This window comes from Scleropages formosus, chromosome 4 (assembly GCF_900964775.1).
Source record: "Scleropages formosus chromosome 4, fSclFor1.1, whole genome shotgun sequence".
Classification (NCBI taxonomy): domain Eukaryota; kingdom Metazoa; phylum Chordata; class Actinopteri; order Osteoglossiformes; family Osteoglossidae; genus Scleropages; species Scleropages formosus.
Genome location: NC_041809.1, coordinates 16,211,345 through 16,235,103, shown reverse-complemented (window position 1 = coordinate 16,235,103; position 23,759 = coordinate 16,211,345). Strand labels below are relative to the sequence as shown.

The 23,759-nt window shown below is 48.1% G+C and overlaps 1 protein-coding gene across 7 annotated transcripts in view; it reads right to left on the bottom strand.

Annotated features, from left to right (window-relative positions):
* The window catches only part of auts2a (activator of transcription and developmental regulator AUTS2 a), a 299,327-nt gene that overhangs the window by 20,123 nt on the left and 255,445 nt on the right, over positions 1–23,759 (bottom strand). For all 7 annotated transcript variants that reach the window (XM_029251095.1, XM_018755456.2, XM_018755457.2 and 4 more), the window contains exon 6: positions 12,749–12,797. In XM_029251095.1, coding sequence (XP_029106928.1) covers positions 12,749–12,797 — 49 coding nt within the window. The remainder of the gene's footprint in view (positions 1–12,748; positions 12,798–23,759) is intronic.

Genomic DNA, 23,759 nt, shown 5'->3' with positions numbered 1-23,759 from the left:
CCGCTGGCACACCGGAGGGAGGACCCAAACAGGTCTGTAACGCTTCAGTAAATACTACTTCAAAACACAGGACGGCAGCGCTCTGTGTGAAGCACAATTCCCCTGAGGGCATCCTCGACTCGAGTCCACAAAAAATAACGTTATATAAAAATGCATTAAAAATGAAACTGTTTCTGTATCAGCATCTGGGAACGATAAAAATGAAGAACACGCACTGAAGTAGAGTGGTTCAGCAGTATTACGAGCACTTAAGGTCAGTAGGTAAAATCACAGTGCTGATCTTTTTCATCTCGAACGCCTTGCAGCATATTCTCGCTGGCATGTCGAGCGCGTTGATGGCTGAAATATGTATGCCTGAGTGTAATTTCGTCTGGGGCTTGGCGTGACACTGATGGATAGGCCTGGCCGCACGCCTGCGGTTTCTCCTGTCAGCAGGGCTCCGAGATCGGGAACGTCTAGGTGTCCGTTACCCCTCGGGCTATGCGACAGGTCGAAGGAGGTGTTTGTTTTCATTTGCCCTGGGACAAAACGATGAATCGAAATAAGAGGGGGGAAAGCGCACTTGCAGCTCACAAACAAACCTTTGCAGGAAACCACTTGTTTCTGGCTTACAGAAAATACTGCACATAACAAAGTACTTTTCTTGCCTTTAGGAGAACAGAAAAAAAAAAAAAAAAACCCTAATTTCCATTTTTTACAAAACATGAACAAAAAAAAAAAAAAAAAAAAAAAAAAAAAAAAAAAAAAAAAAATCAGGTGAACGTCAGGCGAAGGACCTACACTTGTGATCGAGAGGTTGCTGGGTCGAGTCCACAAATGGAAACTTTCTTTCGCACCCTTGGTTAAAGGCTGCAAAACTGCTTAACTAGAGGTATTCTGACAACACATGGCGGGCTGCCCTGAAGCCGCAGGACCTAAAGGAGTTGAAAATCAGAGTAAGGTGCCACAGGTGGTCACAGGCCCACTGCGGTTTCCAGGAAGCCTCTAATTGTGACAACAAACAGAGGAGATGTTTATCCGAGTTGTTTTTCCGCAGAATCGGCGCCTTCTGATGGCACAGGACCTGCTGTGCTTAGTGTGACATGCAAGAAGCGCTTCATTGCCACATCCTGCAGAGCCCTGTACAAAGTCAATAATGGCTCCCTTAATGAGCTACCATGTGGATCCTGAAAACGCTTTGTGTCTGTCTCTCACTTTGTAGTTCTTTTTAATAGCCAAAGACACTGAGCAACATCTTTCAGAAGAGCAGCTAATACTTTTATCAATAAGGTCCAGATGCCTGCCACTTCAGAGGGAGTCTGGCAATTCCTAATGACAGTCAACAGCATGTTTGACAGGGTGTTTTGCTGGGATGTCATTGTAGGCCTCAGCCTGTCATGGGTGGTAGAGTGCAATGCCAGCCCCCCAACCATGCAACATTACGGCAGTAGGGCGCTGGCTCAGAGTGTGTGTTTCTCAGCTGCTGAAGACAGCGCTCACCCATTTGGAGAACAAGTCCTTATATATCCCAAAAGGGTCTCGAGTCATGTGTGCCTCTGAAACTAGAGAAGGGACTGACAGAGTGCTGACGTCAGCGCTGGTGCGGCTGCACTCCCAGCTGTTCCGTACCAGCTGCCACTAGGAATCCAGCAGGAGGCACAGGAAGAATGGGGTGTCCAAGCCAGTTTTGGGAGCAGAGGTGCACCCAAAATCAGCACCTTTGCAATGGCTTCACAACCACATCAAGAACAGCTTCTTATTGTGTAACACTGCTTTTACAGGGAGCAACATGGCAGCGGTCTTCCAGAAGCATCTACACAGAAAGATTAGCAGTTTTAAAAAAAACACACACTCAAACCTTCAGAGGATTTGTGCTGACAAGAGAGAAAACGAGAAGAAACAAACAGACAGACATGGTTAAATTGCTCCAGGTAGGGCACATTCCAGCAGCTCTTATGTGAGGAGCTCAGATCTCCTGCTATCAGGTCACTGTGGAGAATGGAGTCAGAGAGCTAATCTTAGAAGCTGTCACTCTGGCAGGAGATGTGTGTGTTCTGTGTCAATCGTCCGGCTCACCTTTCCCTGCCGCTCCTGTCATTCATCAGCCCATTAATGCCATAACCCCCTCTAGGCATGCTCAGTTTAATGCCCTGATCCCTCCATTCTGACAAAAACAAGATTAGCTGGAGGTTAAATACTCTTGTTGCTTAAATTTCGTCCTTGTCAGCAAGCCATGGGAAGCTCTTAATCTCAAGAAAAAGCAGTTGGGGGGGGGGGGGGGCACAGGGAGGCAGGTGGTTGTTTGCTTAGAAAAGAAAACAGAGGTGCATCAGGAATGTTTCCAATAAGCTCTCCACATCTGCTGTAATCTCCCGATTAGAAATACTGCTGCTCTGGAAACGCTTCTCCATTCATGTTGACACAGTCAGCAGGCAACAGTCAATTAATCGCAGTCTTACACCTCATGGGATGGCGGTGGCACAGTTCTCACACGGCAGCGTAACAGCAAGTCCTCAACCCGCGAGACGAGACACGTGATGCGAATGAACGGCACGTCGTGACCATCTTGTCGTTACGGAGAAGACGGCACGTCAGAACCGGGACCGTCTGCGACCGTCACTCAACCTCTGTTTAAACACAATGAACTTCAGTCATACCCACACTGGCTTAAACTAGTGTTGACATGGGAAGACTCACACAGTGGGCAACAAAGTTGAGGGGGGGAGGAAAAAAACCTCTCTAAAAACCACCTTGAACACAACGCCGGCCGAAAATAATCGTGCAAATGCAAAATGCTGTCGGTGGTTTAAATGACACAGTCTGAAGAGACACAGAACTCGTACTCAGCAACACTATCTCAAGCAGCTTCCCAAATTTTGAATAATCAAATATTTACACAATGCCAAGCCCTCACATCACTTGCTCCTCCACAAATATTTGCCTTCCACAAAAAAAAAAAACAGACAACTATATTGTAAATAAGGCCTTCTGTTCGGTCGTTAAATTGAGAGACACACACACCTAGCCGTCTACCGGTCCACTTCCCACTGGAACCAGCTGCTTTGTTCCGCCATCAGTCGAGTGCCCGGCATCTCGCTCTAGCAACATTTCCCCACCGCTGAGCGTGGGCAGCTCGTCCCTACGTCCAAACGGCAATCGACTCGCGAGTTTGCGATGCGGTGGCCCCTGCAACAACTCCTTCTGCTCCCAGGATTCTCAGTTGAAAACACACACACACACACACACACACACACACACACACACAGAAGCCCTGGCAGGCACTGAGCTCCACTCACCCATGGTATCGGGTAACGCTCCTTAAACGAAAGCTTCCCTTACACTAGAAGCTCCTTCCCTCCCCCCCGATGCGTTTAGCTGCGAGGGGTATGTAACTGACTAGCTACAAGCGACAGAGTGGCAGCTCGGGCTCGACATGTTGACACCGTCTCATCTCGGCTCCCTGGGACTAACCTCTGCCGCTCGGGGGCACATCAGTAAAGCCCTTCACCATAAAGTTGAGGGCAGGGATAAGCAATGGTCAACAAGGTTTTTTTTTTTTTTTATAAGAAGTTGCAAAGTGAAGCCCAGGAACATAGAGACACTACCCTCTATTCCTTCTTACACTCGGTGACGTACGACACCCACGACAGATGTGCGCAGAGTCATTTCATCTTTCGCACCTCTTCCGTCAGTGCCAGCAGCGTTCCTCAGGCCCTTTCCCAGAACTCCCAACTTCAGTTATTCCACCGCTCATGCAACACCCATTTCCACAGAGCTATTACAACGAGGAGCTGTGGGACCAAGGCGCGCTTCTGCAAAATAAGGAAACTATGAATAATTAGGGAGGAGGGATTCGATACTGCACCACCACTCTTTGTTCGGGAGCTCGCGGGTCTCGGTCAAATTACTTTGAACACGGCGGCTCTCGCAGAGGCAGCGAGATGCTGCGTTCAAGGTAGTGCACTTTCATTACTCCGTGCTCATGTTTCTCTCCGGGAGGATTAGCAGACCCTGAGGTGCAGAAGGTTTAGATGGGGGAGGGACACAGAGGAGGCCCGTTAATGTCAGCAGGACATGCTGTGCCTCCTGCTTCCTAGAAACCAGGCCTCCCGCGTGGGACCCTGGCGGGGTGGTAAAATAATCCGTGGCTGAAGGTCGTCAGGGAAACATGTGGGTCAGGTCTCAGTAGGCCCCGTCCCTCCCCCGCAAACCCACTGGCAGCCACGCCATGCCACTTAACAAGTGTGGTCCTTAAAAAAAAAAACAAAAAAAAAAGCAAATTGGAGGGATGGGGCCCTGTATAACCCTCACCCCACCTCCGTGGCATGATGGAGGAGCTAGCTGAGGGTTGCTTGAATGATATCGGGCTTTGTAGAGATGTGGGCGGGGCCTGCGTTGTCCTCACGGGGCACCCCGCTGTTTATTTGAGCTGCTGAGACTGTTCCAAACAGTCAGCTGCCTCACTGCTCTCTCAACAGGGGCCGCTTCGGGCAACCCGACACCCTCCACTTCTACCCCCTTGGTCGCGATCAACCATGATCGGGGAGGGGGGCGGTCGGGTTACAGCAGGAACAATGAGCAGACTGTGCCCGGCTTCCTTCTTTGAGGGGGTGGTCTTTGTGTCAACCGTGGATGGGGGATTAATACATCACAGTGCATTGTGGTTCGTGGCTCACTGTCCCTCCGCTCCACATCCTAGGCGCGATCGCGTACCCTTAAACAGCTAAAACAGACGTCCACCCCAAACCGCCTCCAGCTGTTTGCTTTTACTTTTTCCTTCTCCGCCCCCAAAGCTTGAATGTGCTTGCCAGCCAAGGCCGAAAGGAGCTTTTAAAACGTCTGGTTTTATATGTCAGTGTTTGCACAGAATCTTGTTCATGACACGGAGTAAAGCAGACTTTAAACTGAAATCAAATAGCTGCGGCGAGGAGCGGTGTAATCTTTACCAGATGGTGCTAGTCTGGGAAGGTTGGTACATTTTTACATGACTGCAGTGCAGGGTTTAAATCTTGAACCAATTTGCTCAACGGTGATAAAATGGAAAGTTTCACAGTTGATTAGTGCTTTCTCAAACAAGCGCACAGGAATATTCCTTCTCTCCAGCGTATAATCATGTCCCTGTTCACATCCCCATTTATGGCCTATCCTCAGATGTCCTTTTGCGACCAGACACTGCCAAAAGGGGCAATCCAACACGGGTGTGTATGTGTGTGTCTGTGTTGCCAAAATTCAGCCAAGCTGCCTCCAAGCAATATCCCATCTATATTTGCTCCCCCGTGTACCTCGCGACACGTAAAGAAACACCCTAAATAAATGAAATTCCTCACCGCAACGGTGAATTCGTTTACCGTAGCGAGCAACACAGCCAGATAACAGCATGTTGGAAATACATGTGATTATGCATCTCACCTTCAGTGTTCGAGGCCTTGGCAGCTAATGCAGAGGTCCAGCTCCGGAGCGCACAAAGGTTAGCCCCCCTCAGGCACGAACGCGCTGCATATTTTAGGAGTGCGTGTCGGAAGAAGAACGAGCCCCGCCTCCCGCGGGAGTGCTGAACTCTTGTTCAATCAATCGTGCCCTGTTTAGAAACTCTGTGCGCCAGCTGCACTGTACAGCTCCGTTTGCCCCGCAAAAGGTCACTGTTTATGCTTTGGGAAACTGGGATTAGAACTCCACTGGGAGGTGATTTTTTTTTTTGGGGGGGGGGAGGTGATTTGCCCCACCCCATCTCTACTCTGCAGAAAACCCCTAATGTGCCCCCAGCTGGTATCGCCGCTATCGCATTACCCTCTTGCCTAACCACCACGGCAGTCTCAGGTAACAAACGTATCCTTCTGGGACCACAGCGCCTGCGCCAGCAGCACAAATGTGGCCCCCCAGGCCCAACAAATACGGTTTTGCTGCACACTAACATCTCTATCACTTCAATCAACACACCACACCAAGCTACTGTGTACTAAGTCTTAAGACGAAAGATCATGGCCCGGATGCTGCTACAAAATTGTGCCCTACAAACCAAATACACCGTTTTTAAATTCACCACTGAGCACAAAAAAATAAACACAGCTTTAGAAATACTAGCGTGTAAAAGATTGAGTAATATCTGCAGCTCCCGTTGCTGTCAATAATCCTTCGTTTAAACACTCCTGGGTTTAATACTGTTATTTTGACAGCAAAGAACGCAGCACAAATAACGCACACCTGCTGAATACGCAACGCTGTCCTTTACACCGACATGACGGCAAAATTTAATGAGACTGGCTGGGAGGACAAAAAGCAGTGTGGGAGGGCGACGTGCAGGAGCGCGCTGACAAAACTGCCACTTGGACCCAAGCCCCTGAACTGTAAACAAATAGCCGCATTGCATCCAAATGGGGAACAAGCCTTCACCTGGACCACTTACAGCCCGGGTCCCTGGTGCGAGCTAGGCCTTTCCATGCTGCGCCGTGCCAGGTGCCTAACTGACAGGCCGGCCTTCACCGGAGGGGCTCATTAGGCCCTGCTTCAGCATTAGCGAGACGCACCTTGGCGGTCCGCCCTCCACCGCCTGCCCCTTTGACTGACGTGTGAATAATTGGACAAAACAAACCCCGGGCACAGTACAGTTGCCAAGGCCTTGCAAAAATAAATAAATAAATAAAAGACGGTACAGGTTGAGGAGAGAGAGGAGTATGAGTGGTTAGAGGTGTTGCAGGGGGAGAGTAAGCAGCAATAAAACCATGAAAACAGCAACTTTGAGCCGACTGGATGATGTCACAGCACATCACGGAACAGCAGGCCTAATTGATGTGCAACTCTTTCTTTATCTGTGGCGAGTGACAAGCACAGGGACCAGTGCGCAGTAGGGAGCTGTCTCCAACACACACACACACACACACACACACACACGAGTGACAGACAGGTGGCAAGAAGTGTTTCCCGCCCCTTGCAATGCTGCATCATCAGTGTTGGCACACAGGAAAATAATGACAGCAGAAAAGGAAAACTAAAAAAATTATATATAAACACACACGCATTTACTTTTACCTGACCTTGTTTCCAGAGTCAAAACTTGAAATCCTCCCAGACTTAACTATTTGAATTTAAATCATTTTTTTCCACCTAATTCTTTTCTTGCCATGATATGTCTTTGCAAATAATCTGTTTTTAAAGGTGGGGTAAACTTATCTTTTAACAGCTTCTTTCACCATCAGTTCAGTTCTCTTCCAGAACTGCACAGAGCTTTGCAGTTACAGCAACAACCATTACAAGATGGTACCTTTCCATAACACTTCAAAGATGTGAGGAACGGAACACCTCAACCCCATTCAAAGACTGTCAACCTAGAGTTAAATGCCAAACACAGAGAATCCAACCAAAATATCACTTTTGTTCTTGGCATCTCACACAGGTGTACTTTATCTCCAGATTCTGTCCGAACCAGGAGACACGTGCAATGCCGGTCTAAACAAAACCAGCTATGGTCTCCCTAGAGAGAAGGAAATGGCCACCTCTCTTCAAATGCCATTTGCAGACAAAGAAGATCCACCGGATGGTGTGGCAGGCAGTAAGAGCGTTCCCTGGGTCTCGTACTGCACCGGGGTGGGGGGGGCGGGTGAGCTGAAGCAACAAGGCTGGAGCCTGCCTCTTAAAAATTAATCTTCTACACATCTGAGAAAACTGCCACTCTTACTTGAAAGATGAAGCCAGAATTGATGGGGATGAAGGTTTTAGTTTTATCTTTTGAGCAAAGCACATTAAAACATTTTTGTTTGGAGTAGGAATTTAATTTGCGAGATGGGTTCCAGACAGTCTGGTTTTCTATGGCATGTCCAATACTGAAGTGTTTACACAACCCCTTCACAAGCATCTCCCCACCCCCAGCTCCCTGGGCACTGAAACGTCTGCATTAAGGAGGATGGATTTACTTTGCTTGCAACACAAGTCTTTGGAGTTGGTCTTGGGTTACAAATCCCTGACCTTTGCACATGTCAGAATGGAATAAGACACTGTCAGTCATACCGCACACCGGGGCCAAACGCAGTTTGTTTTACAAAGCGGCTGCCAAGGAGAAAATTAACGAAACGACAAAAGAAACAAACAGGGGCGAAAAAAAGTCCAAACATCCAAAAGTCAAGCAAACAAATGGGGAGAAAAAAAAAAAATCCAAAACTGAAGCAAACAAAAACCTTGGGGGGGGGGGGGGGGGAAGCAGTTCAAGTCTGAGCACACATGTACATTTCACAGCCTCTTTGGCTACAAGAGTGACGCAAGACGACATCATTTTCATGAACCAATTACACAGCCCCATCTTCAGGGGTGGCCTGCGGTCAACAAGGGGCACTACCCTAGTGCTGTAAATCAAGACCTTTGCCCTAGGGAGCAACAGTGACAGGCTGCTATTTGACAGACAAGCTCCTCCTACAGTGTCCTGAACTTCAGCCCTGGAGATGCAGAGGTCAGAAAGGGGAGCCTTGTTTCAGCCACGCATTTCCTTCACACCCAGCCACAGCTATGTGCCGCTGTGCACTCAAGGGGCCCTCTGTTAAGACTAGTAATTCTGTACCAGTAATCTGATTAAGTTCTTTCAGAGACCTAATGTTCTTTTGCACATCAGTACTGAGTTCAGAAAGAGGCAATGGAGCAGCCTTAACTCAAACCTTCACACTACACAATATTTAACAGGCGGACAGCAAACAATTAAAATTTAGTTGAACGTCAGTCTTTATTACGAACAATTCTGCGAACAGTGCTGTGAAGCTGTGCGACTCACCGATACGAGGCATAACAAGCAGGTGTGTCATTCTTTCACGTGCGTCTCGAGCCGGGAGCCAACGACGGTACCAAAGCCCGCATGCTGCTGCTCATTGAGAAACGCTTCTGCTCCCAGATGACTGCTTTCCAAAGAGCTCTTGGAAATAATTCAGAGGCTCTTCACCTCACTATCTGCAAAACAGCACTCCTTCCTCAACGCCCCTTCCCAAATCCACTGTACGCCTTTTTTTTTTTTTTATATACTCCCAACAATATAATCACTGGAAAAAAAAAAAAAAACCCACCCCCCAACACATACAGAGCTCATTAAACTCTTGGCCTTATGGCAGGGCCCTACTCACATGCTGCTCATGGTGAGCCATCACACAGCAGAGCCCCAGTTCACACAGTCCATGGCAACTACAATCTAATCGCTGTTCAAACAGCGCATTTATAGCACGGACGCACCGTACCGCCACACCTCGGCACAGGGACCGTGCCCCACCATCTTCCTACAGGGACCCTTCAAAGGATGAGGCACAGACATACGAGATGGACGTCCACCCTCCCAAATCAGTGATGAGAGTATGCATTTTTCTTAGACAATTAGGTAACAGGTTAGGTAACATTCGGAAAATGCAATAATCTCAAACACATTTTTTCATTTAAGACTCCAGTGAGCTTACAACTATCACAAAATAATAATAGTTGTGTGTTAGCGGATGCTTCATACAAAAGAACTTGGCGTATAACTCATTTATATACCTAGATATTTCACTGCAACAATTCAGAATAAGCACCTTAGTCAAGAGTACTAGAGCAGAGGAAGGGAGTGAGGCCTGAACCAAAAACCTTCAGGTTAAGAGAGCACTTTATTTTTCGCAACAGCAGCAGCAGCATACAAAAAGAGATAACACCACAAAGATTGGAAACATCCACAAACAGAGTAAAGATAATAATGTTTCTCACAAGTCAACAAGCGCACCTGCCTGAGCCCGCTGCACAGTTCCTATGTGTTGTCGTACAGGCCAAATCAGAATTCTAAGTAGAAGAATAATGCTCCTCTCTCCCTACATTTCTCTCACACACTCAAATACACACACACACACACACACACACACACACACACATATATATAAAGCATTACAGCAGCTGTAACCCCAGAAATACGGTAATGTGTGCTGTTATTAATCACCACAATGACAGAATCCTCACCCAAATGGTGGGACAGTGTCCGACAGGTGGGGGGGGATTGGTAGCTGCTGATCCTTACCACTCTCGGAGCATAATGACACAAATTTAATCAGCCTGCAGTTCGCAGGCAAAGAGTTCTCCAAGAACACACATTGATTGCCCCATTAATTGGTGTTTGTTGAACTTTCTCCATTTTGTTCAGTGATTAGATATAAAAAAGGGGGAAAAAAAATCTGCGGTTGACATCTGAGGGCACTTGGAAAGAGCTGGTAATTACTGTTAACGTTTAATAATTCTTAGTTAATTGGAGCGGTAACCGAGCGAATTGGATCCAGACAGAGGAGCACAAGTAGGCCGTGCGAGGCAAACAACACACAATTACGCACAGCGGTTATTACCACGCTGAGGGCTCTGTCAAGGGGACGGAGAGATGGGAAGGAAACAAATCGATGGGTCGGGGGCTGGTTGCTGGATTTCTTTTCAAATAGCATGGTAGCGGCTAGCAATGAGCGTGTGAGCTGCAACGAGTGCTGTAATGACAGTGATTAGAGCGAGGCCTTCAGCTGAGGCAGGTGAATGGGGAGCCCTGCTGAAAGGCATTGCTCACACATCAGAGTGCCGCCAAATGGCCACATTTACACCACTCTTACCACAATTATATACTTGCATCACCATTTGCCCTACATACATCAAAAGCACTACTGTACTCCCCCGAACTAAATATGTTGACAGGAAGATTTGGCCGCCATTTCGTCGCTTTAAAATGCGCCGAATCCGACTGGAGAGAGCGGCCCTTTTTCAATTATGTGATCTGATCTGAACAGCAAAAATAAATTGCAATCCAGATAAAATCTGGAGAGAGAATCCATTTGCACTGCAGTGGACTGATAATAGTGGCTGATACTGGAAATGAAGCAGGCAACTGATTTTGATGATATAATTTTTTTTCTAAACAGCCAAGAAAGAGGAAAAACGAAATGTGGGGGGCTGTCCCACCAGTCAAGTTATAAAAATTTCCACACACAAACCTGCTGAGAAAAAGCTATACATGCTACTGAAATATGCAAGTGCTCTATTTTACTTCTAGTAAATTTTAAAAAATTATACATAAATAAGCCCAATTGATCCATGCATTAAAGACCATTTAGGCAACTTTTGCAATCTTTATATTGTAAAAACCTAAAATTGTCAGTGCTTTGGAGAAAAACATCAGCTAAATAGATACATACTTTTAAAAGAAAAACAAGCAAAGGGATCCTTTGTGAAGAAAAGCCCGAGAAGAAGGTGTTACAAACTAGCGGGAGTCCGTGTTCTCCCAAAAAGCACATTTGTCACCGGAAACTTCCTCTGTGACATCAATCGCACGGCTACTGCTGAGCCCGAGGCCCCTTTGCAAGGGTTCAGAAAGACCAACAGCAATAATATTCAACAAGTATGCACTCGTACACCTGCCCTCCAGCAAATATTGACGGCGTCTCCCGCCGACCCCATGATCTCCTTTCGAGTTAGTTCGGTACGCGAGTAGAGCGGTAAAATGCCGTGGAACAGAACGCACCGCTGCACCAGCGCGCTCTCCTTCCGGCCGCCTGTCCTGTCCGGCCAATAAAAACAGCAGCGAGCCCAAAGTCCCGCGCACCTGGGGGCTCGAGATCAGACCGCAGCGCAGCACCCCATTATTAGCGTGTGGCAGGACGGAGGGACCCGCTTTGAGGGAAGGAAGTACGGAAAAAGGCGGCACATTTAAATGTAAATGGGTGCCAAGGGTCAACCCACCATCAAGCAGGGTAAAGCTTATTTGTGTACTGTTTCACAAGCAGAGCTTTTTCACGCGGGGTGGGCGGAGGGGTTGGCGCTGTGTTGTTTTAGCAGGCTCGAAAGGGAGCGTAATCCTTCAAGGGAACTACATCACCCAAGAAGAGTGTCCCTCAAGTAAGCCTTTCTGTCAAGCACGGTTATCGAGCGCTCGACGGATGCCACAAATCAGAGCCTGTAAGAGGAGAATGTGGGAAACGCGTCGGGAGCCGAAAGAAAAGCGGAGGACAGCGGCTGCAAGGCCTCGTCTCCATCACATGAGACGAGAGAAGAGCCAAACCCTTCACCGCAGCGAGAAGCCACGCGGAACAGGAATGCCCTGTTATGGCTGCTGGTGACAGAAAAGCAGGATGCGCAAATCCCGAGGCTGTTAACAGCGAGGAGTGACAACACAGCGACACTAGGACCAGTCCTGAAAGGTGTCCCGGCTGTCCCGTACTCTCATTGCCTCGGCCTCCGCTGCCCGGGCGAAGGAGTGCCTTCATTCCCGCCCTGGCCGCCCCTTTCTTTGCTACTCGCCTCTTACACACCGCTTAGTTTCTGCGTTCACCGGCGTCTCCTATTTCAGGCTCTCTCACCTCTCCCCGCTTCACGCTCCGTGTATTCAATCAATAGGAAGGCTCGCGCGGCTTCTGTGGATTTATCGCTCGCCAAATTGAACTAAATGCGCTTCCACTTAATAGAGCGAAAGAAATGGATTTCGAGACTTGAGCCCAGCGAGCGAGCGAACACACATTGATATTTCACACCTGTGCAACGCGGCAAATGGAGGCAGATGCGATGCGATGCATCCCTGTTCCACATTTCCGCGCAACTCATAAATCGGTTTCTCGGCAGAAGTCAACCCTTCTGCAAAGAACTGACGAACGCATAGGAGGAATAAAAACCAATTATGACTTGACTTTCGGCGTCTACTAGGGACCAGCATGGAAAGAGAAAGAGCACCGTGACCTAATGCTGCTTTATAGCAAACACACCTCATGCCATGCACAATGAGAGACAGGAGTGACGAGTAAAACGTGATCCATACCTTTATTCGCAGCGGTGCTGAAGAGCTTCTCGGAGCTGGCATCGGAGCCCTGGAACAGAGATAAATGTCAGTTTCCTCCGTCCTCCACCTGGCTCCTCTCACCTCCACAAGCGCTGAACTTCCCGCCACGGCCACATGATGGCACTGTTATCCCGCAGCACAAAACACCGCTGACGTTCAGTAGCAACACTTAAACAATATTCTAAGTAATTAAAGCAACAGTTAAGGGAAACTCAATCCGCAAAATGCAACGGCTAGTCTGGGCAAAGCTTGTGAATGAAGCTTTTTGAAAAGCTTCTGCCAAATGTTTTCGTAACGCTCGCCAACTGCGCGCCGCTCCGTTTCCCGTGGAAGCTCAATTTCTCGAGCTGCGGTTATGAACGTTTTCACTCCTCGCTACACCGTGCTGAGCTCGCGGCCCGCGTGCCTCCGCTGTGTTCGAATGTGTGGACAGCGAACAGACAGCGCGCTTGTGAGAAATGGACAGCTGCGCTCTTACGGGCGCAAGTTCGAGATCGAAGCGGAGAGCAGCAGAGCGCATCGACAAAGCAGCGCGACCCAGACGCACGCGGACGCCACAGTACAGCCACCAGTTTCACGTCTTCCTCCGGCTGAGCGGAGAAAAGGTCGTTTTTTCCAAAGCTGTCTGTCAACCTGCTCCGCGTCTGGACGACACGATTCAACTTCAAGCGACTCTTTCTCACGTCTCCTCAAAAGAAATTAAATTAACTGGAGGAAAAGTGTGAAGATCGAAGACAAGAGAAATGAAATGCAAAGCGTTTGACTGCTTTAATTAATTAAAGTGTTTGAGATTTAAACTGCATAGCATGATGTCGATGTTGTTTGTGTTGAAAGCCCGTCTTGGAGGCAGGAGTGGCGAAGTGGCCGAAAGGTGGAATCGCGTGAAACGCGGCCGCGACGACGACAACAACAACAACAAAAAAAACGTTATCCTGAATCACTCTTCCCGAACACCTCGGACCCCCACAGATTCATTCACGGCGGTAAAGCTCTTCAAAGGTGAAAACCCCATGACTAGGAAAAAAAAAAAAAAAAAACTAACGTAAAGTGAAAGGTAAACATGAGCTGCTGTGCCTCACATGTGCTAGTCATAGTCCACGGCGCGTGCTGTCCGCGCGAGGAGCGAGGCGGTGCGCGCGTACCTTTGCTGCGGCTCAGCGGCGGACAGGGCTGTCAGCGGTGACACTTGGCTTCAGCCTCACATTCTGCTGCCCCAGCACTATAATCCACAGATAGGCCAACAATCCACTGGAGGCAGGCCACGCGTGGCAGAGCGCGCCACGCTAATGTCCTTCCCGGACAAAGGAAGCCATGTGTGTGCAATCCCTCCCGCGCACACTCCTGTCTCGAGTGGACGGGAAGCAACTGATCGGTCTCGTGGCGCAGAAGCGCTTCTATTTGAACAGCCCGTAGCGACTCTCCAGAAAACACATCCGCGTGGAGCGCGAGGGAGGAAGGGAGGGCAACAGGAGAAGGAGGAGGCGGGGACGGGGACGAGGACGAGGGATCGGGACGCGCGGTATTCGAAGAGCCCGTCCAAAAGCGCTCGCCCGCGGAGCGAGGACACACCAATCCGTGGCGAGTTCAGCTCCCGGTGTCGATCCTTAGCTCGATCCCTCGCCGAGACACAATCCAGGGGCCTGGTCGAAGAGCATACAGTTCGCGGGAAAGCCAGTCCGATCACGGTGGGAAACAGTAAGAGTGTCTCGCTCCTTTGCTGTGGCAGCTGCCGGAGCCCCGAGCGCGCGCGCGCGCTGAAGCCTTCCTTTCCCTCGCGCTCGGTGCTCAGCACAAGGGCTCATTCACCGAACCATTCATTATGGGTCTCACCCGCTGTCAGACCCTCCCACTTCCTCATTCTACCTGGTTACCACCCCCCACGCGGATCTGCGTGCACATGGACGTGCGCGCGCCCACACAACACACACAAACACACAGGAGGAGCACGCGCGATAGTTCTCCTGTGTGGGAGCGGGGAATATTCCCAGAAGGGATCTTCGGAGGACTCGTGAGCCCCGTTTGTGCCTGTGCCGAGTGACTGCGCGTGAATGGAACCCGCGGGTTGGGGGTGGGTGAGTGAGTGAGTGTCAGTGTGTGTGTGTGTGTGTGTGTGTGTGTGTGTGTGTGAGAGAGAGAGAGAGAGAGAGAGATAGGAAAGGGGAGGGTCACAGGCTAGAATGATATTCTTTCACTCGGGATGATGTCAGTCGCTAATGAATTTCTCAGCATGGTGCCGCAGCCGCACGAGAGGAGCACAAAGGCGCTTTTATAAATCTCGCGCACCTCCACACACATGCGAGCGAAGGGCTCCCTGTTCTGCCCGCTAGAGCTTAGTGTCACTTTCTCCTCCGCTGGACCATTTCGCATTCGCTGCCCTTGCCCTATGCGAAGCTGATTTACCGTGCATAGTCCTCTCAGGATCGTACAGCCCCAATACAGGTTCTTCCTGATTTATGAGCAACATTTACAAGACCTGCTTCAGGCCCCTGCGAGCCCCATTGGCGCATGATTGTGTACTGTATGGAAGCGCGCCTACACACACACACGCTAGATGGCCGCCTTTGCTGACCCTGGATGTAGGCGCTATGAACTGCAGCCTGTAAGTAGGACAGTAGCTTGTGTCCCCTGTGACAGACTGGGGCTGGCTCTCACATGTCTGCTTGGCCCAGTTCAGCAGGTGAAATAGACTGGATTCCCAGAAGGGCTGCAGTGACCTGTCTGATCCCACAAGGCTGCACTCCAGCTCAGGATCTCCGTGTCTCTGGCTGAAACCGGTAGTCGGGGAATAAAAAAAAATCACTTTAATCGCACAAACTCTGAGGCTACAGCTAATCAGCATTAAGGTGCTCTCTGAAGGGGTCAAAGGTGTGATGCAGACCTGGGTCATATCCCCCCATTGCAAACACAAACAAACTCTATTCCGCACGCTAATTTACTGAGATACCGCGCTCGGCCAAATCACAAGGACGGATCTGTTCAGTGATGGGGGCGTGGGGCAGGTTTACACTGTTCCCACACAGCTCCAGCTGGTCCCCTTCTGCCAGTGTAGTCAGCACACAGCGGGGTGTGCGTGCATGTGGTGGGGGTTCTCTGCAGTTTCCGTGCTGACAGTTCACTGCCAAGTCTGCGATTTGTCCTGCATGGAGCACCAGACACACACACACACACACACACCTCATGCGCACCTACATCATGTGCTGTTGCAAGTCCCAGCCCTGACTGCAAAAGGCCACACGTTCTGGGCATTGTGTTCTCATTCGTTCTCTCACACTTGAGCCCGCTGCAGTGAAAATGAGTTACTTAGGAGTCCAGGCAGCCATTTATTCTTAAAAGAGCAGAGGGCATCAGTGTTTTAAGCGCAGATGTAAATTTTTCACACAGAAACGGGTTTCCAGGGCAAAGTGGAGAGGAAGCCGCATTGTTCTGCTGTGTAATCTCAAAATCCCCCTGCTTTTCATCAGGGTCATTATTGTGTGGAAGTCTCTCTGAAGTCCTGCCCGGTAGCCCAAATGACCTGTGTTTCCCATCTATGATTTTCCTGCTGTTTACCCCCCCGCCACACTCACACCCCCACACTGTGTTCAATCTCTTCATCAGCTGTCAGTCATCGTTTGTTTTGAAAACACTGCTTCTGGTTACTGTTTCGAGGTCCTGTCTGGGAAGCCAACATTAAAACCCAGCACAGCGCTTTACTTCACTCTCAACACAGCGGTCCAGCTCTGTTAAGCAGAACACTGCTATACTCCATCTAAATGCAAGGAGGAACAGCATCGAAAAAGGAACAAAGCTGGAACTCTACGCCTGCAACCAGCCACAAGGCAATGTTTATATGCTGAGGATATGGATATAATACAGGACACCAGAGTAAAATATGCACCTCTAAATACAGCTCATTTACTGCTTTCTTGATCAAGGTAAAACTCGGTTGTGTAGCCACACCTTTACCACAGATGACATTGGTGTGAAGTTCATTCATATATTCGAAACACTGACATTTCAAATTATGAACATAACTCTGTAAAACCTTACACTTTTGTAGGAGTCTCTATGAGTGGGCATCCGGAATAAGTAAATAAATATGAGCACTTGTGATCCGTATCAGGTATTAGGTCAATGAAGCTCACCATCAAATAACCACATCGGGATCTTTCAAAGGAGATTATTCATAATTATGCTGACAGGTTTCAAGCAAACCATGTGTGGCTGGAATCAGAGTAATGCAAAGTGGCAGCCGGTATGAAAAAATATTTGATTTCATAGACAAAGAATGGAGAGGAAAGATCAAACAGCATCTTGTGTGTTGTTATGTGTGTCTGTAATTGCTGTCTCTGCCTGTAAGTTCTGTCTACAGACCATCAGGCCTCTCTGCTGATGTTTTGTCATACTTCATTCCCTTTCTGTGCCTTGATCCCAAGCTTCAAAGTGCCCCAGAGGGTTTTTTTTTTTTCTTCCAAGAGAGGTGAAATTTTACAGGAACTCTTTCCTCGATCGCAATCGCGTGAGACCGTCTGTCTTTTACGGACCTTGCCTCTGTTTTGAAAATAGTCCACGTTTAATAAATTGCCAATAAGCCAAACATGAATTTGTATTGGACAAGGGATAGACGCATTGCTTTAAGAGCTCACATTTAATTCTACATTTTATCTTGGCTTTTATATTTAACTGCTCACTTTTGTTTCCGTGCATCTGAGTGGCTCCGAAAGCAATGTGGCAGTCTCCATTGGAATGTTAAAATACTTTGCAGTTCAGATTAGGATGACGGGAACCACGGGTCTACCATCCACCTCAACGAAAGGCTGCAGAGACGAATAAAACAAGGGATGCTACTGAAACAAAGGCTCAGTGAAAAGCAGAGGTGTCCGTTTCCCGCCTGTCGTTTGATCCACAAACAGAATTCCAAAGTAATCAGGCTTAGCCATCCGTTTGATTCTCCCTACATCCTCCTGGCACTTAGCCGCTTCCTCAAAGTGGTTCCGCTGCGGGCCTGCTGGGTCAATGCAGTCTGGGACCACTGGAGGTCTGGGCGGGGATGACCTGTGTGTCAGGAGGACTGTGAGCAGGTGTGTTACTGGAACTCTGTTTGCAAGACGACGACCTGCTCATTACTATTCAACAATCTCTTTGTCCTGGAATGAAAAATGAACACTAAGAGCGTAGGGCTCCGCAACACTCCATCTAAAATCAGTTCTGACCGTTCTGTTTGAGCCTCGGCTCGCAGAAAAGGTGGAAAAACAAAGGGACGCCGCCCGGGATACCACAGATATATTACACCAACAACAAGGTGAGGGCCACCCTTAATGTCCTTTACGGCTATGGCACCATTAATCACGATCATAATTCAATATCATGTGGATTATTTATCAGTTACTTTCAGACCCAAGTAACCTTGATTGATGTGCTGCTCAGAACTTACTTCCCCTGAACATGGACAACCCAAGAAGCCACGAGCCGTAGCTACTCCGCTGCACCAGCATGTGAGCGGAGCGTAGACTGCAGATGCTGCGATGCTTCGGGTGTCGTGTCATGAGCCGTAAGAGATGCAAGAGGACTGGAGAGAAGCGCTCTACTACTGTGAACCAGAGGAGGTGACACTGTAACAGGGCTGCGGGAATCTGCAGCATGAACAGAGTATGTGCACGCACGCGCACGCACACACAGAAAATCTCCTCCTTTAGGACGACAACACTTTTTACACTCATTAAATCCAACCTTATCTTGCCGAGACTGAAGCGCGCTGCCAGCAATGACTGCGTCTAATCTCCCTCTCCCGACAAGCGGGGCTGACAGCACCTTTCTTTTCAATTCTTGAGACACGTAGCCAGACATATATTAATGTGTCAGTCATCACTGGTAGCCACGGGTGGAAACAAAACAGAAAAGAGGACGGCAAGAGATGGAGAGGCTCCGGCTCTGTGAACATGAAGGAGAAGTGACAAGAAAGGGACTGGAAGACAAAACCCCAGGGAGCTGGTTGCAGCACACGGCGCTCGTTTCCCTGTGTATATTATATAAGTCAAAAAGGAGCCCAAAGACAGAACGGTTTAGGGATTAGACATTTTCCCTGCTCTGCCAGGAGAGACGGGCCTTTGAATTTCAAACCAGGAAGCGACAGCTGTGGAAAAGCGGGCCATCTCACTCACATCTCACACACTTGTTTAAGGCAGCGTTTACGACACGAGGGGCGTGCATGTGGAGGGTGGCAGCGGCGGCGGCGGAGAAGAGAAGAACACGGGAGAATATGGGAGAACACAGGAGAGGGGCTTAATGGAGACTCATCCGGTGGGTCGGCTGAGATAAAAGACAGCTCTTCGAACACGCAGTACTGGAAACGGCTGATGAAATTTCCCAGCATAACAAGTTTCTGAATGAAGGCACTGAAAAGCACATTATGTGTCGCTGGCTGGAAGATCTGGACCATGTAAGCTCTAGTTGGGGGAAAATGGGAGAAGAGTCTGATGGAAGAAATATCTGCATATTTCATTTTACAACTAGCTGACGAAGTTCAGTGTAAACCAGTGCAAATCGAGACAAGGGACAACGCGCACTGCACACACACATCTCCCCCACCTTTTAACACACTCAACTCAATGTCCCAGAGTGGAGTTCAAAAAGGTTCTGCCAATAATCGAGCTAACATCCTTTTTAAGCCTCATTTAAAAAACAAACCAGACAGGAAAATTGTTTTAACCTTCTTCCTCGAACATGCTCGTTATGTCCTTAATGCATTTTGAGGTTTGGAAACATAGAGCCCCCTCCGTCCAAATTACAGACGTCCTGGAGAGCGCTGGCTGCTTTGTCGTCCATAATTTCAGGCCAGTCAATCATTCAAATTCAGCAGGCGAAAAGGGGCCGCAGCTTCAAAACATTTCAAAGCGTCACTCACGGACAAGTAAATACCCTCTTTTGCATTTCATTTCATAGTTACAGTTTTCCTGCCTTAGTAGCTGTGGAAATGTTTGGATTTCTGGCAGAAACATAAAACAAAAGAAAAAATATAACTAAACATAAAGCATACAGTAAGTATTGGAAATTTGTTGGTATGACAAATAATTAACCTTACACAATGCACATACTCTATGTATATACAAACACACGCGTGTGTAAATGGGCTCTAGACAGTTAAATGCATCAGATCAATTTCAGCTGCACCAGGAGTCATGTCTAACAATATCAAAGACAAATGAAGGAACAAAAACATAGAAAATATAAACTGGCCTGTTATCATCATCGCAGAAATGTAATATGAGAGCAAATTAACACCATATTAGAGTTCCGTTTGTTTTTCCATTCAGGCTTTATTAAGGAGCTAAAGCAAATGGAAGGACAAACCTTTCCCAAGCAATAAACTACAGTCAAATTCCTGCTAAAATTTTTCTGTTTTGCCTTTCAGAAAGAAAACAAACCCCCCCCCCCCCCCCCCACACACACACACACACACACACACACACACACACACACACACACACACACACACACACACACACACAATCTCCATATTCATAGAGCTAACCAAACAGGAGCATTCAAAGTAAAAACGCAGTTGCATCGAACCCCCGAAGGTCCTACTTAATTCCTGCCAAGTGCTGCGTTGTGTGGGATTATATTTTCTCTTACTTACTTTGTTCTGGGAAGTGCTGGAGAGAAAAAATTGCCTACTGTGCCTTTAAGACAAATCACTGCAGAAAGCGCAAAGGAAATCACCAGGAAGCACAATATTAAAATCTGTCTGACCCCTGGTGCACTCCATAGCCCCGAGCAATTCGCCCGGCTGGAGAAATATGGTCAAGGGGATCGAGGCCTCCGAAACGCTCCGTCAAGACCATTCTGTCAGGCACGGTGCGAGATGGCCCCCCGCCCCCATCCCCTGCAAACCCTCTGCCACTCCAGGGCTTTTTTGTGCAGCACTCCGAAGCGGGGGCCTGATGATAGGTTCTCTGGGGGAACAAGGGATGGCCTGAGACTTCAAAAGCCAGAGGCTGACAGACAGCAGGGAGGTCTCTGTGCCCCTCCATTGAGCCCCGGCCCCTGCTGCTTCTGGAGGGGTTTCTAATTGCATTTCACAGGGACCGGACAAAATAGGGCCTTGTTCTCCCCCACAGTGGCTCCCTGCTGAGGGGGGAATGGCTGTGATTCGAGACTCTGACATGTGACAGAAAGCTTTAACATGTCGATGGTCCACGGAGAACCGACTCCCTCCGAGCGCGTGCACACACACATGCACGCACACATGCACGCACGTATGCACACACCCACCCTTTGGTAAGGGTAGAACATAGGAGACTGAACACAGAAAAAAGCATTACGGAAAGCCTTTAACCCTTTCAATGGTAATTAGTGGGACCTGCTAAAGTGACCCAAAAATGCAAAAAGGTGGGGCGGGAGATGGGGCACCCCGAGGAAATGGGAGGGACTCCTCCTGTTTGAAAGGCCCATTTAAATATTTAATGACTGTCTCTGCTGTTTATTTTAATTACGCAGCCCGGCCCAAAAGTGGAGATGGCATCTTTCCCCAAAATTGCCGACACCGATCTGGGATGATTAAACACGGGTCGCAATTAAAACCATGACAAGCAGAGTAACCTATGACACAGACACTGTTGAGTCCACGGGAGACGTCCACACTGATCAGCACTTAGCGACAGTCCGACTGCTCATATGAGGTAAAACATAGTGGGTAGCGACTACCATCTGTTACAATCACACACGGGCAGGCCCACTACACGGCGACGAAACAATGAAACAAAATATGTGAGCCAAAACTGGGGCTCCCCATAATTATAATATAGTGGCATCATAACTTCTGACTGCTTACATTGAATTTGCTGTTCAGTTTGTCAGTCTGAAACACTGCACCTTCTACAAAATGAGAAGTGCACCTGCTCAAGTGGTACTTACAAAAATAAGAGAGAACCGCAGCCCATTACAGACTAGATACTAACAACTGAGGGAAGCCTTAAAAGTGGCATTTATTTGCAGAGAGCCGAGACCACATCGGAAAGCTGTGGGCTGCCCACAAAGGGACTCTTTGGCTCTTTCAGTCCTACTCGTGTCCACTGTAACTAACATGACATAAGGCACAGTTGTCTTGGTGTGAAAGAGACGTCTTTCAGAAGACCTCTTCCGTGTCAGCAACATTCCGCCTATCCTCCACAAACTCGCACCACAGCGGCTCTCAATGTCGAGGCTGTACAGCGAAAGGGTAAAATGTGGGACATACATTCACTTGCATCCCTGAAAGTTGCCACACAGGGGACAAAGATTGCAAATAGTTTGCATAAACTTATTATGGATGAGTACAGCCTTTTTACCTTTACAGTTAATCATTTACTAGATGTTTTTCTCCAAAGTGACTTACAGCGTTAAGATACCTACAGTTATTTACCCCTTTTATACAGACGGGTAATTTTTACTGGAGCAATTTAGGGTAAGCATCTTGCTCAAGGGTACTACAGCTGGAGGTGGGCAGGTCTAACCACCACACTAATTGCCATCCCCAGTTTTTGTAAGCAGTGTGCGTAGGTGAGTGTGTGAGACACACAGACAGACACATACACAGGTACAGATTCTAACACTGTAACCTTGTTTGTAACTTTAACATTGTAAGTCGCTTTGAAGAAAAGCGTCAGCTAAATGAATAAATGTAAATGTAACAACACAATTCAGTCCCCCCATAAAACACCGAACCCACGTCCTTGAGGGTCTGGTAGAGAATGCTAGAAATGGTTCAGCACCAAGCCGACCAACAGCGTCTGACTCAGCTCAGCTTAGCGCTCGCTCGCTTTACTAACAGTGCATTTTACAAGAGGATCTAGGCTGCTTCTGCGTGATCAAAAGAGACCATAAGAGGATTTCTCCCCGAAAACAGCGACAGCCTCGGCATGCACGACGCACACGGCTGAGTTCACAGGCGCAGCTGCAGAGCCTCGCCAACCCACGCCCACTGCCTAAGCCCCGTATCTGGAGGAGCGAGACAGTACAGCAATAATCCCTCCATTCACCTGATCAATCAAATGTGCTTAGACAGTTGGGATGATTTGTTAGCAGTGGCTGCTCAGTTCGTCTTTGTGACATGCAGTTGAGTCATGCAGCAAAGCAGCGTTCAGTTCCACGGTACAATTCTGCTACGCAACTCTGACGGCATTAAACTGGATGATGTTCCAGAACACACGTTTACGATAGGACATACAGGTGGTCCTCCAGTTATGACATATGCGACTTATGACCACCTGGATATGTCACAGCTGTCCCGTTAACCTCATTAACCTTATTATAACCATATTACATATATTTTTGAGTCCAAATGTTTGGTCGTCATGTCTAACAATGACCCCATCTGCTGTACAATAACATCAGCTGACTGTGTATTTCCTGCTGTTTGGGTCTCAAGCAGTATTTGGGTGTCTAGCAGCAACTAGATTTTACCTTCAAGATTACCTTCAGGTTACTTTTTGCTTAAAATGGCTAGTGAATTAAAAAGTGAGTGTTAATTATTCATTACTGAACACGGTACAGTATTAACTACAGTATTCATAATTACCTATCCTATTTCTAATTTAGTAATTACTGTATATCATTGTTTTAAGTGAAATTAATGAAAAATTTAACAAAGCCATATTATACAACATAGGATTCATGCATGTTAATTGCTCATATAATACAGTATAAGGGGATTTTCGAAGAACAGAGCTGACTTATGAGGGCGTCTTTGGAACAGAACCCCGTTGTTGGTGGTGGACCACCTGTAACGGGTTGCGATTTTGTCGCATCACAGGAGGCAGTGCCCGCCCCTGCCTTTATCTTTAACACACAGGTGGAATGCAAACTGGAGGAATAAAATGCTGGAGCCCATCCTGCTAGGAGGTGGGAAGCACAAGGGCACATGTTCCACATAATAAAGTCTGCTGATTGCTGCCTTTCTGGACATGGAACTACAGCAGTTCACATGGTGCAAACTGCAGCCTGTTTCTGCTATTCACAGCCGGGAGGAAAT